At 48.4% G+C, this 14,027-nt stretch overlaps 2 protein-coding genes across 2 annotated transcripts in view; both read right to left on the reverse strand.

The window, feature by feature from the left end:
- The window catches only part of LOC307241186 (ERC protein 2-like), a gene marked incomplete at its 5' end in the record, with an annotated part of 125,583 nt that extends 121,177 nt beyond the window's left edge, over positions 1–4,406 (reverse strand). The window contains one exon of the mRNA XM_080015222.1: positions 3,534–4,406. Coding sequence (XP_079871348.1) covers positions 3,534–4,406 — 873 coding nt within the window. The remainder of the gene's footprint in view (positions 1–3,533) is intronic.
- A 3,732-nt stretch (positions 4,407–8,138) lies between these two features.
- On the reverse strand, positions 8,139–13,748 carry tlr9 (toll-like receptor 9; the record flags this gene model as incomplete). Its single annotated transcript, XM_080015223.1, has 3 exons — positions 8,139–8,345; positions 8,512–11,416; positions 13,681–13,748. The coding sequence occupies 3 exons, from the start codon at positions 13,746–13,748 to the stop codon at positions 8,139–8,141; spliced, it is 3,180 nt and encodes a 1,059-aa protein (XP_079871349.1).
- Positions 13,749–14,027: the final 279 nt, after the last annotated feature.

Consider the following 14,027-nt stretch of genomic DNA (forward strand, 5'->3'; position numbering starts at 1 on the left):
GCACACAAAGAAACACATGGACATTCAAGACCACCAGAAGTAATCATGTTCAAGACACACCTTGTTTCTTCTTGTATCCACAGGCTGCAGCAGAGTGTTGTGATAAAGGAACATATTGGTATAACACAAATATTTTAAAAAGAAAAGATGTGGAAAATGACTTTCCCCATCAGGTTCTAACAATGTCTTAATTATCCTAACATTTTATACTTTCGTGAGCCATCAGTCATTTAGATTGTATGTGTTCATAGTGTCCACAAGGTGACGACATTTCCCTTCCCAATGAGAGCGAGCATTTACTTATAGGGGAAAGTGTATAAGGATTTGGTGGGAGGACGACTGCAAATTTGTACCAGGTGAATTTCAAAAGAACAGAACAACATTCACAACATATTTTTATTTGAAAAAAATAATAATAATATGCTGCAAATTTCTGACTGATGGCTACAGATTCTCTGCTCTTGTGCCTGGAACCATGGAGACAGAGAGTACCTGGCAACCTTATGAGCAGAAGATGTTTTCTCCAGGGACACCAGACAAAATGAAAAAAATAAAATAAAAAAAATGATGTTGTTGTTCACATCTGGCACAAATGCACAAAACAAGAGCTATTCGGGGAAAACCAGCAGCTCTTGGGGAAATACACATAATGAATTGGATGAAACAATAAACTGATTTTGATAACAGCATCCATTCAACAGTCGAAGATGAATAATTAAATATGTTCAAACTGCAATTTCATTCATAGCAAAAATAGACACAAGAGTGTGATATTTCAGCTGTGTGGAAAGTGTTACACTAAAACACAACATTACGCTCTATATTAAACAACTATATATCAACCCTCCCTGTTGTTTGAGTCGGAAATCATATCAAAATTGACTCAAACTGGTTTTATGTTGCTGAGATATGATAGAAATGTTGTGACGGTATTGTTGTTTTTAAGATGGATCACATATCAATGGCCAACTCCTGTATTCAATCTTTTTTTTTTTTTTTTGATTCTGTGATATCACCCAATACCGGCCTGTTGTCTTGAGAACTGAAATGCAGTTCGCACCCATTGCGGCAAGATATGAAACGCGTTAACTCTGCTGTGTAGGTCCAGAGAGGCAGAGAGTGCCAAGGACACCGAGTTTGAGATGTAGGAGGATGGTGAGCTTGAACTCACATAATCAATGCAACAAGCTGGCGCTGAATATCAAGCCAGTGTGGGTGGACAACCCCGATGAGCACAACACGTCATCGTGCCTGAGCGTTCACATACACACGTGTGCAAGCACACGCACTGACACTCATGCATACGAGACCCATACACACATCACCCAAGAATACACACTCACATACACACCCTTGACAAACAGATGGTGAGGGGAAAAGCACTGGTCACTTGCTGCTAAAGGAGAAGGTGACATTCCTTATGCTAATGTGAGTGTGGTCCACTGTCAACACTGTCTTACTGCTTGGCTCACTCTAAGCGCAGGAGACACAGGAGAGGGCTTGAGAAGAATAATAACCAAATAAAGTGCGGGGAGGAACATGAGGCTATGAGGGAAAATCTGAGACGTAGACACACAAAAAATGACAATGAAGCTTCATCGTTACTAGGTCGTGGGACATTTCTAGGACTGAGAAATTGATAATTGATTGAAATATTTTTCATAAATATTTAAAAACATTTGAAACATTTCATATCTATGTAATCCATTGAAGCTCCCTCCATACAATATAATAAAAGTAGACAATGCTATACTCAAATCGCATGAAATAGTTGCTCAACATGTGCAGTGTGGTGCAATGTGGAATATCCGTGTCGGTTTTGAAAGTAGAGCAAGAAAGATCCTCATTTCTCTCCTCCTTATTAGCCTCAATTTGTTGCTTATAGGCCCCATGTGAATTGTAATGCATAAAAATGAGTGCTGGCTCCCAAATAATAATAAAAGTAGAAAATACATCTCACCCTCAAATTGTTATGGTCGCAACAATTTTGGGACCCAAAAAAAAAACCGGCTCGTGGACCAAAAAGGGGTTGAGGACCCCCGGAACACGCGGTGCCAGGAACTGATCTGCTGCAATGTGATAAGGTCATAAACCGATATGAGAGGGAATCGCAAAAGATGAAATGGGGTTTGTAGCGATTTTATCATTGATCGATAAGGGCAGCACAGGTTAATCCTCTATCGACTCAAGTTGAATTGTCTCTAAGAGAAGCTGTGTGTGAGTGTGTGTGTGTGTGTGTGTGTGTGTGTGTGAGAGAGAGAGAACGCGAGAGCAAGAGATGAGCAGACATGAGGAAAGTCCTGTGATGTGGTAAAAAAAAAAAGGGGGGGGGGGGGGGGAGAGGAGAACCCGCATCCTGTATCACAGAGGAGGTGAAGCCAGGACAAGCTGGCCCAACGCACAGACGTTGGCAGATGACCTTTTCCTTCCCTCGCCGCTTTGAGTCCTCCAAACGGAGAGCTCTCAAGGCGCGCTCTGTTGGCGTGTTGGTGTCGGCCTGTGTACACGCGTGTGTTCGTGAATTTGCGAAAGGGGAAGCAGAACTCGGCGTCGCTCGGGTAACGGGGTGCGCTTTGAGGCACGCGTATTATCCACAAATCAATCAACACCGGCCCTTAAATTCCCTCCCGAGAGCGTGAAGTGTGGAGAGGATTCGAAACAGCCCGTAAGTACGTAGAAATGCGCTTGTGGGGGTGTTCGCCTTGTCTTGTGACGGCCTGAGATGAGCAACGTTATAAATATGAATACAGCCGCGGCTCCTTGGTTACGGGGATACAAGGACAAAGAGATGAAAGAGTCTTGATTAAGTATTTGACACAAAAAGTGAAATATGTGTGTGAGAGAGAGAGAGAGAGGGAGAAGGAGCGAAAAAGAGACGTAGGTGAGAAAGGCGGGGGGGGGCTGAGATATCTAATGTCGCTGACAAATGATAGCGATAGTGACAAACTGAGAATAAGACATTCCAGGTTCAGAAAGTAAAAGCCATCCTATAGCGTCTGGATTTGTGAATCGACACGAGGGGGTGAACTCATCTGCTGGCCGCTCACCTGCACCGGCTCTGCTCTTTTGACTCTAAAACCCGAAATCGGCCGCCTCACGGAGGTACTTCTACCTCCGTGGAGAAACGCAGACGCATAAAACGCAGGAAGAGAATGACACAAGGACAAGTTTTGTCCTTGTATCGTCAGGGCCAGAAATGCAGAGGGACGGGCATTATGCCAACATATAAAAACAAAAAATGAGGAAGGGCCAAAGGATGTGACTGGGCAGACAGAAAGACAACCAGACAACGGGAGGCGGGGATGGGGCAAGACAACAAACTGTCCCTCACGGGGTAGCTTGGAGCTTTTATCGAATCTGGGTGCCGCCTCGAATGCTCGCAAACATGGCATCAAGAAACATAAAATGGTATCTTTATTACTCGTTTAATTTTTAAGGTATATTCATGAATAAAGGGTAAAGAAGATTGGTTTTTTTAATGGATTCATTATTATCATCAATTTTGGCATGTTAAACGGTGATAGTTTTCTCACCTGGCAGTCCTCATGGTTAGCCCTGTACTGGTCCTTCAGGATAGAGGTCCTCGCTCCCTCCTCCCGCCTAACCCCGCCCCTGTCTCTTTTCACCTCCGGGCTCCAAAAGTTCACACTGTTCACACTGGAGGCCATCCGTCCATCCCTGCCTCCGTCCATCTCCCTCCTCAGCTGTTCGTTCTCTCGCTGAAGTTCTCTTAGCTGAGCTTGGAGATCCGGCGAGGACCCCTCCCCGCGTCCGACACTGTCCGGACCGTGTGGATGTCTCCCAGACTGGCGTCTCAGGCTCGAGGACCCCCCGGGGAGGAGGTGATTGTTGTGGTCGCCGTAGGGGTCCGGCTGGTGAGGCGGCACAGAGGACGTGATGTTTGGGCTGCTGCCCATGGCTATTGAGCGGCCAGTGTGTGAGGTGCGGCTGGTGGTCCTACCCAGCGTCATGGTGCCTTTAGGATATCCCCCCGAGGGTTCCAGGGCCTCCCGACCACTGGGGTACATGGTGCCGGAAGTAGCATAGGCAGCGCTTAGAGACTGGATGTTCTCCATAGACAACGTTTTACCCCCCGGAGCTGTTTCTGAACCAGTCGCTGTTCTTGTGTCGGTGGATGTGCTGGGTTTAGTCTTCGGCCCTGGCTTTGAGGCTGAGCCTTGACGTCCAGCTAATTTAGAGGCTGGTGCCGGACCACCCCCTGATACTGAGCCTGGCTCCAGCCCTGAGCGGCAGCCTGGAACAGAGCTGGAAGCCTGCTTCCCCTTGACCTGCTTGGGGGACCTGGAGAAGCGTGAATGGGATGAGCTGCCATCAGTGTGTCCACCGGCCTTTGACCCGGTGGGCAGCTTGTTCTGCGAGGGCTTGGCTCTAATGTTTAAAGGCATGGCTTACCTGGCAAAACAGTATGTCTGAGAATAAACTATTATGCCTGGTAAGATGTTCATTTCCCTTTGAGGAACGACATATACGCTGTAAATTTTAAAACGAGGCTTCCTATTGGCTTCTCAATTTTCACCTGTCTATAACCAACTGGTCATGATAAGGGCAGATAGCTGAAGAGCTTTTAGTCTTTAATGGCTTTCGTAGAAGGTGGCAGTGACTTTCCGTTGCAGGGTTTCCAGACAGACAGGCTGGTACTCTGATGGTTCTAGCTATAATGCAGGGCATCATTGGTTCTAGACAGGATGGAGAAGAATAAATATACAGAGCATGTTATGAGAAACAAATATTTCCCCAGTCCACATAACATCCCCTTTAGATCGCATCACGCAAGATGGTGTGGTTGTTTTATACGGGTTCAAGCATTAAAATACACTTAATTATTAAGATCACATAATGCTGCACACTGTCTGCCCATGACCTCTATGGCCTCTGGACACAATTTGTCAATATAATAGTATATCATATAATAATACAATAACTACAATATAATAGTGCTGTACAATTTAGTCCCCCTCTAATAGTTTCGTTTTGTCAAGAGAATGAGAAAGGATTGCTTGTTTAACTATAGAATATCGGCTGCAAAATAAGTAAGTCCACTATTTTTTATTCACCAAATTTAGAAAGCTTTACGGTGTTATTTGGGATGACGGAAGCCCTCGCAAAGAGACGCTGTGCAGCCTCAGAATTTCAGCACCACGGACAGAGCTACTGAGCCACTGAGTCTGCTTTCCACAACCTCTACCTCTGCTTCGACCGACTCAAAAAAAAGCCCTGCACCTCCTAAATCGACACGTCCAGGGTGAACACACACACACACACACACACACACACACACACACACACACACACACACACATCTGCCTGCGAACCAGCGAAAACACAGTACATCCACGTTACCTCAGACTTTAAGGAACTACATCAAAGTAAAAACCTTCACATTTAAAAAATATCACATGCCTAATTTGGACCATATCTGTGCTAAGATCTCCAACATTCACATAAGCATTGGCCACATGCGTTTGTGCAGTACTCAATTAAAAGAAAAACGATTTCTATCTACTAATGTAAGTCCAAAAAACATGCATACATACAGTACAACCCAAACAGGCCAATTCCTTGGCTCAGACCCTGGGGACTGTCCACAAAGCGGATGCAAATCCAATTCATAATCCCTCCTCTAATCTAAGAGGATAGGGTGTGGGGAGTCACTACTCGGGATGCAACTGAGAGATTGGTCAACCGTGCTTGTCACTCAGCCCCCAGCTGCCAATCCTCCATCCATCATTGTATCAGAGACAATGAATTAAGCCTTTCCGACGGAGCAGGAGGCAAATCTCCTTTTAATTCTGGCGAAAAAGCAGAATGTATGTCCCGGCTCTGAAACTGAACCTGCGATGCCGTTTGGAATCAACGCATAAAGGCGACATCTGCATGTCCCCCACTACTATGAAGACGACTGTCACGACGGCTTCATAATGATTAGGAAGAGTGTTTCTGGTTGGCCTATATTCGTTATTCCTAAATGTAGTGTGTGCGTGCGTGTGTGTGTGTGTGCGTGCGTGCGTGCGTGTGTGTGTGTGTGTGTGTGTGTGTGTGTGTGTGTGTGTGTGTGTGTGTGTGTGTGTGTGTGTGTGTGTGCGTGCGTGCGTGCGTGCGTGCGTGTGTGTGTGTGTGTGGCGTCAAACAAGCGGGCCGCCTCGACCGGCGAAGTTTGCAAAATCTGCCCACCGGTTGAACCGCGTCGGCAGAGCCTGAACCCAATGTTTCAACGCACTTTTTCCACGCACACCCGCAACGCCAACGCGCGCGTCCCGGCGACGGAGCGGGGCGGCCAGCTGTTGCTGCCGCCGACAAGTTGCCGCCGCGACGAGGACGCGGGCGTCGCGTTTGTGCTCGTTCGAACGCACCTGTCCGGGAATAAACCGCGCGGTGCCGTTTAACGCGCCGCCGTGCGGGCGACCACGCAGGGGCGGCCCGTGAGAGAAATAACTCTACTACGAGCGGGGCAGCGGGGATTAGTTGTTTCCTCACAGCGCACGGACCGCACGAGTTGGTACATTACATAAGGGTTAAGCCGCTATGACTGCGGGGCGTGCACTCTCATTTTTTTAGTTCGATTCCCCAAGCGAACCCCCGCGCCCCGCCCCGCCCCGCCCCGCGAGTGGGCGCCCAGGTGAGTTTAAAACACTTGCGGCGTCCTACCTCAACCGGGATGGACGCTCTCCATCACCGCGCGGCCAGTCCGCTTCGCACCCGCTGCAGCCTCCGGGCTCCGTGACCTCATCGCCGGCTCGTCTCGTCTCGGCTGGGCTCGGCTCCTCTCGGCTGGGCTCGGCTGGGCTCGGCTGCGCTCGGCTGCGCTCGGCTGCGCTCGGCTCGCGTCTGACCGGTCCTCCTGCGGTGGAGGCGGCACGCGGGCGGGCACGAGCTCCCCCGCCCCCGAAGCCGAGCGGGGGCGCGCATGACCCGCGCGGCGGCATCGCAGCCACGATTAGGAAAAAAAAGAAAATGCTTCCTCTGGTCACTCACATGGCAAAAAAAAAACCCCAAAAAACGATATTATACAATATAAAAATGATTCGGGAATATGTTTTTGTTTTATGTCAATAATCCCAATACAAAATATTTGTGTTATCGTGTTTTATTATTTGTATAATTTGTATTATTTTTATTCTGTTTCATTTGTTTTTTAACATTTATCGCTGCGACATTTAATTGGAAATGACGTTTTGGCGGCCCCCGCTTCCGAGCTCAATGCGTTCCGTTGCCCCTTGTTTGCGAAAACATGGAAACCTGCAGTGCTGTCAAAAGTGCGTCCGTCCGGCAAACATGTGACTTCTCAAACCACTGAGCAGTTTCGACCAAAGTTCGACATGTTTTAATGGGGATTGTGACGCCGGGTCGTTACCTCAACGGACTTGGGTCCGAGGGATCCGAGTGCCCGTTCCGAGTGCCCGTTCCGAGTGCCCGTTCCTCTTGCAGAGATTGCACTTTCCCACTTGTGCCTCCAGGGGAATGCGGCATTAACCAGGCGGGAGCCCGTTCACAGCGCGCCGTGCAAGGCTTCACACTCCCACCAATCGTACGCATCCAAATGTTTTCGGCGAAAGGAGCCCAAATCAAGATGTCTGTCTCCGGATATACCGCTGTCAGCCCCCCCCTCCAACACACCAAGAAACTTTCCCGGGCATTTCAGCCCGCCTCATGTCACGGGACATCCTGAGAGGAAGCAGGGACGCGGATGGAACTGAAAACTGAAAATTGCCGTTGTTTTTTGGTGGATGAGGAAGTTGGTTTTTTTTACGTCATTTATTTCTTTTACATACTTCTCCTTTTGGCGTTCCCATGAAAAGCTAATTGTGAACCGAATCATAGATTGTCCCACAACGTTGCACATGTGGGGAGTTTAATTTATCAAACAGAACACAAAAAGGCATTAATTACAGATAAAATACAGTATATATAAGTAAGGTAAGGAATAACTTTGTTTTACATTTATGATCTTTTTTAAAACCTACAATTCAGACTGTCAAAACAAAAACTGTCAAATGACTTTTCTCTTGATGGTCATTTGGCTTGGCTGGTTGACAGCATTTATTATAACATGGGAGAATCCTCTTTTTGCAACCACAATTATGTGTTCTGAATGGTGTAGCCAGGATCGGAGTAAAGAGTTACATGAAACCCGCGCTGACGTTGTTGTCATAGAATTGGAGATTATCCGAGGACAACACCATCCTCATTCTGTTCCAAAACAGCGGCTGGGCCCTTGGGTTTACGGGCCAAGACATAACCGACTTTTCGCACAAACGCTTCCTTAGTTGGAGGTACTTTAGCTTGGGGAACGTCTTGTCCAACAGAACAAGCACCGCTACATCCACCTGATGAAGATGAAATAAAAAGAAATTTAAAAAAAATTAAAAGATTTACTGGACAACACCGACTACAGCACATAATAGGCGACGGGGAATGCACACGATTAAAAAAGAAGGAATAAGAAGATATGACAGAAATTAAAAGGTAAAAAAAAAAAAAAAAGCCGCGTACCTTATCATCCAGAAGCCTCTGCTGAACCATGAAAAAAGCCTGGCGCACCGTCCCGTTCATCGTCACGCCGTCGACGAAGTTACTCCCGCAGCTGGACAGCACAAACACCGTCTTCACGCTGCCGTAGACAGCGTTATGGAGATTCTCGATTCGGGAGAGCCCGGGAATCCAGTCTCGCTCCTCCAGACAGAGGGAGAACCTTCGATAGCCGGATTTCTCCAACTGGACACCGAGCTCGTTGTAGACCCAGTCCCTCACGGCCTCGTTCTCCGTGTCAAACACCACACAGGCGTCGTAGTGTTTGTGCGAGTTGCTCCCGGGGAGGAGGGAGTAGCCCTTTTGCCCGGCCCAAAGGACGTGCAAGCAGTACCACAGGTCCCAGCCGAAGAGATGCCTCAACAGGGGCAGAAGAGTGAAGGCAACAACGACGAAGGAGCTGAAGAGGAAGGCGATGTTCCCGTATATATCCTGGCAGGAACGCCGCTCGATGGTCAGCACGTTCTGACCCTGCTGGGACTCCGGGTATTCGCAGTTAAAGGAGGTGGTGAGGTAGGGAATATCGACCAGACTGGTGCGGAGAAAATCGGCGAACCCGGTGTTTTCGCAGTCACACTTGAAGGGGTTCCCATGCAGGGTGAGTTTATGGAGGGCGCTGCCGAACTTCAGCGGGGCCGGGAGGAACTGGAGGTCGAGCTCTTTCAGGCTGTTGTCGCTGAGGTAGAGGTGGCTCAGAGCTCTGGCCTGCCGAAAAAAGTTCTCCGGGAGGGAGCTAATCTTGTTGACGCTGAGGTCCAAGAGAGCGAAATTCGGTCCGAATCCGATAAGTACGTCGGGCAAAGAGGCAATGAGGTTCCCACTGAGGTTCAGGTGGCGGAGATTGCTCAGCACCGTGATGTTCTCCCACGGAAAATAGTCAATGTCGTTATTGCTGATGATGACGGCCTCAATTTGCCGCGGTAAGTTACAGAGAACATCCGGCGAGAGGGACGCCAGCTGGTTCTGAGAAATGTCCAGGTAGGTTAGGTTTGTGAGGTCCTGGAAAAAATGCGCGTAGTTGTTGCCGTACGAGCCCCACATAATATCCAGACGATTACCAGAGAAGTACAGATACTTGAGAGAGCTGCTCTTCAACCTTTGATTGATCCGCATCCCAATACCGTTATTTGCCATGCTTAAGAATTCCAATTGACGGAGATTGGAGAGGAACTCAAACCGATGCCCCATGCCCCTCATCAGGAAGTGGAACTCGTTGTTACTCAGGTCCAGTACCTTCAGAGTGGCGTTGAGCTCAGCGAAAGCTTCTTGATAGTACAGGTCAATTCTGTTGAATGACATATCGAGATAAACTAAGTTTTTAAGGTAATCAAAGATCCCACCGGTCAAAGTCTGGCTCATGTAATTGTAGGAAAGGTCCAAACATATGGCCTCTTCCATACCGACAAATATAACTTTATCGAGGAAGAGAATGTTATTTTGGGAAATGTCAAATGTGAGGTTGCGTTGGCAATAATAATTTTTGAGTTGCCACATCGTCGGTATGTCTTCCAACATGTTTGTGTCAGGTATCTCCCATAACAAAGCCTCGGCGTCCGCCTCGTCTACGACGGCTGGCGGCGGGACGGACGGCTCCGAGAACGCGAAAGGGCCGCCACCCCGAGAGCCGGCCTGCGAGGCGAGCCCGGCGGAGTTGTTCAGGGGGCGCGGGAGAAAGTTCAGCATGTTCTGGGAGAGGTCGACTCTCGTGAGCGAGGGAAACCGCCTCAGAGCGCTCATGTTGCAATAGCTGATGAAATTCATCCTCATCTCCAGCGTCTTCAGCTTATGAAGCCCGGACAGGACCTCCAGGCTGTCGCCCGAGACGCTCCGGAAAAAGTTCCCGCTGAGGAGGAGGGTCGTCAGGTTTGCGACGCTGCCGAGATGCGGCGAGAGTGTCAGACGAGGAAACGTACACAGCGGCTTATAGTTATAGATGAGGCTGATCCACGTGAGGTGCTTTAGCTCCGAGAAGAAGGTGCCGTTGCCGATGGTGTATGCCAGGAGGTTGTCGGACAGGTCCAGGATTTCTAAACGAGTCAGAGGGAGGAAAAGGCCCACCGGAAAATCGCGCAAAGAGTTTCCCCTCAGGCTCAGGGTTCTAATGGAGCTGTTCTCGGCGTACAGCGAGTTTGGGTGTAGGCGGAGAGAGTCGTTGTTGGGGCAAGGAAAACAAGGCCGGGCCGCATGGTCGCAACGCTGACAATTCCACTCCAGATTTAGATACCGGAGGCGGGGAAGGCCGGCGAATGCCCCCTCGAAGATCTCCGTCATCGCGTTCTCTCTTAGGTCCAGGCTTTCCAGCGAGCGCGGGAGCCCCGTCGGAACGGAGGTAACGTTGTTGTATCCGAGAGTAAGGTTTCTGAGCTTGGAGAGCTCCGTTAAAACGCCCTCGGCGATATGAAACGACTGGTTGCAAGGGTTCGCATAAAAACAGTTCTTATCGAGAAGCAGCTGCTCCAGATTGGGAGCGTTGAAAGGGTGGGTGATGTTAAAAAAGCGGTTGCTTCCGAGATCGAGGAGAGTCAGGCTTTTGGGCAACCAGGGGAGGGTGGTGAGGCTGTTGCCCGACAGATACAGAGAATGGAGCTGGTGTAGACCCCTGAGGGCATCCGGGTGGATTTGTACGTTGCACGAGCTGTCATCCAAAGCTCTCATGATACCAGGTAGACAATTCTCCATTATCTTCAACGTCTGCAGGTTCTGCATACCCGAGAACGCGTACGGTCCCACTTTCTCTATCTTGGTGTGGCTCAAGTCGAGGGACAGGACCGCGCTGGACCTGATGACGGGGATGTGAACGAGCGGTCTGGATGAGCAGTCTACCGCAGTGGCGTTCACGTCGTCGCAGGGGAAGAAGACGGGATTTCTGCTTCTCACAGGCGAAGGAAGTTGAGTGAGTATGAGAATAAAGACATGCCGCAACACCTCCTGAAATGGGGGGGGGGGAGACAAAGAAGAGTTCAACTGCAATCGGTCATGAAATGACGTACTCTCGATTCCAAGTTCTATGCATTATCAGCACTTTTCTTAGCATGCACGCAAAATGTATACATCCGTCCGTAGAGCGCATACACAACGCACTCACAAGGCGGTTTTTGTTTCGTTCAATTAGGAAACCTAAAAAAATAATAATAATAATAGGGCTACCCCCTGAAAGCCGACGAGCCGAATCATCAGTCGGAAACCAGTCAGTCGACTGAGATTCTTCAGTCAGCGTTCATTACAATAACAGCATTGAACTGATAGAAGCGTACAAAATGCACAGGGATAACACTTCCATGAGGAGCTATAAATAAGGGGAATCATAAATGTTTTTGAACGTGTGTGAATCTAGCACGGCTCCGCACGCGCCCCGGTCGCGCGGAGCAACGAGGAGAGTGGAAATGAAAGCCCTCTGAAGTGTCAAGAATCTGCATCATTTCATCTGAGTTCACGTTAAGGATTAAAAGGAAACTGTGTCATCGGACCAATTCCACTTCAGAATGATAGTGGACCACCTCACAATGTCACGATGATGTTGATTTTCAAAATGAACGGGTTGTTCCCCCTGAATTTAGAGTATAATGACTATTATCAGATTTTTAAAATCAAAGTCTCTTTAATGCCATGACTGTAGTGCAGTGGTGCTGTCATATACAACTGTGAAGCAGTCAGAAATTGGAATAGCTATTTATTTCAATTTAAGTATTGTGTTATTCCTCAGACTTATTTGTCCGTGTGAGATTTTCAGACTTTGAAACGTGCGATCGTGTGCTGTTTACATTTTACGAACTGTTGTTTTGTGTGAATTATTATTATTATTATTTTTTTTTACATTTCCTATTTGAGTTGCGAGAACTTGAAAAGTGTTATTTTATGACGTTATCCTTTGGCTTCGTCGACAACTTCAAATTTAAATTCACGTTTTGATTAACGTTCGGAAACCTTTGCGGTGTCCTCAACGCAATTCTGTGCGTCTAAAGAGGGGGGGGGGGGGGGGGGGGGGGATTTTCGGGAAACAGGGCGTTTCCGTCCAATTCCAATCTGTATTCAGCAACACAATGTGCAGGCGGTAGTGAATATTTTTCTGCTGTTATCAATTGTTTTTACTATTCAATAACTATTCATTTGGCTTTATTTAGTTGTATATGTATTTGGATTGATTTGCTTGTTTATTTATTCATCCACTTGTTGACTGAATGGAGGTGAAGGTTCACCGGGTCGTCGCGATTCATTTCAAATCGGTGCTTACGCGCTCTTAACGCAACGCCTGGTATATATACACGCACCGCAAAACAACGTGGCTGGGTGGGCGGGTGGGGGCTAGCGAGACCGTGGTTTTCGAAGTGGGGGCCGGCGTGACCGCAGTCCGTCACGCAGGGTGGCGTTCCGTGGAGGAGACCTGCGATAACGACGTCCGGCCCCCTGCCGGGGGCCACCGCCGCCGCGGCCCCCGGCGTCGCCTGTACCGTCGGAGAGGGAGACAGGTGCGAATCCAATTCCGGCGACGCTATTCCGAGTCGGGTAGAGCCGTGAAATCAAAAATAAATGAATAAATAAACAAATTAAAAAAATAATAAAATAACAATAATAATAATGATAATAATACTAATCCAAAAACACGAGATTTCTATGTGTTTCGCGCGGGGAAACGGGGAACGTTTCCACACAGCCCTCAAACAGGTGCCGGTGTAGGGACGTGTGCGGCAGGATCCGGCACAAGCGAAGCCCCGGTGGAACGTAAACAAACCGCTGTACAGTACCATGCTGGAGGAGGAGGAGGAGGAGGAGGAGGAGGAGGGATCCGGGGCAGCCGCTAGTTCGGACGAGGAGCAAACAACCCCAAAGAAAAGTGCGTCCGACTCCCGCTGATGACTTACCGGAGCAAAGTTATGCAGAAGTGAAAGTGGGCAGCCACACGTTCAGCCAGATGTTGCTCATGTGACTCGCGGGGAAGTTCTCGTTCTTGAGAAGCGCATACGCCCGGAACTGTGCGTCGACCGGGCCACAGAAATCAACAGCTTCCCCTGGTCTGAACCCCCCCCCCCCCCAGAAAACCCTTTTGGGAGGGGGAAAAAAAGGGGAAGGAGCGGGGACCGCAGAAGGAGGATTCCCCGCTGAAGTGAGGATGAGGATATAGCATCTTCCATTCACCATGAGGTCATCATTTTGGAGCGGCCTTTCATTGTCCTCTTCATGGGGAACAGCTGGGTACGGATCATGCCGTCCATTCAGCGCCGTGGTACAGGTTGGCCACAGCTATTATGCGAAATTAGAATTGAATAATGAAATTAAACAAATTTCTACAAAACAAATGTAATCTTCTTTTGGGGGCCAAATTTGAAAAACACAAGCGCTTTGTGAGGCTTGAGGAAAAAAATGATTTTTTTTTATTTTTCCTTTACTTAAACTTGTGCAAAATTGGAGCAAAAACAAAATGGTTAATATATTTGTTAAGTATACCTGTATCATGTGAACACCATTCAGAGTCAGATGGAATC

The sequence above is a fragment of the Zeus faber genome (assembly GCF_960531495.2).
Source record: "Zeus faber genome assembly, chromosome: 15".
Classification (NCBI taxonomy): domain Eukaryota; kingdom Metazoa; phylum Chordata; class Actinopteri; order Zeiformes; family Zeidae; genus Zeus; species Zeus faber.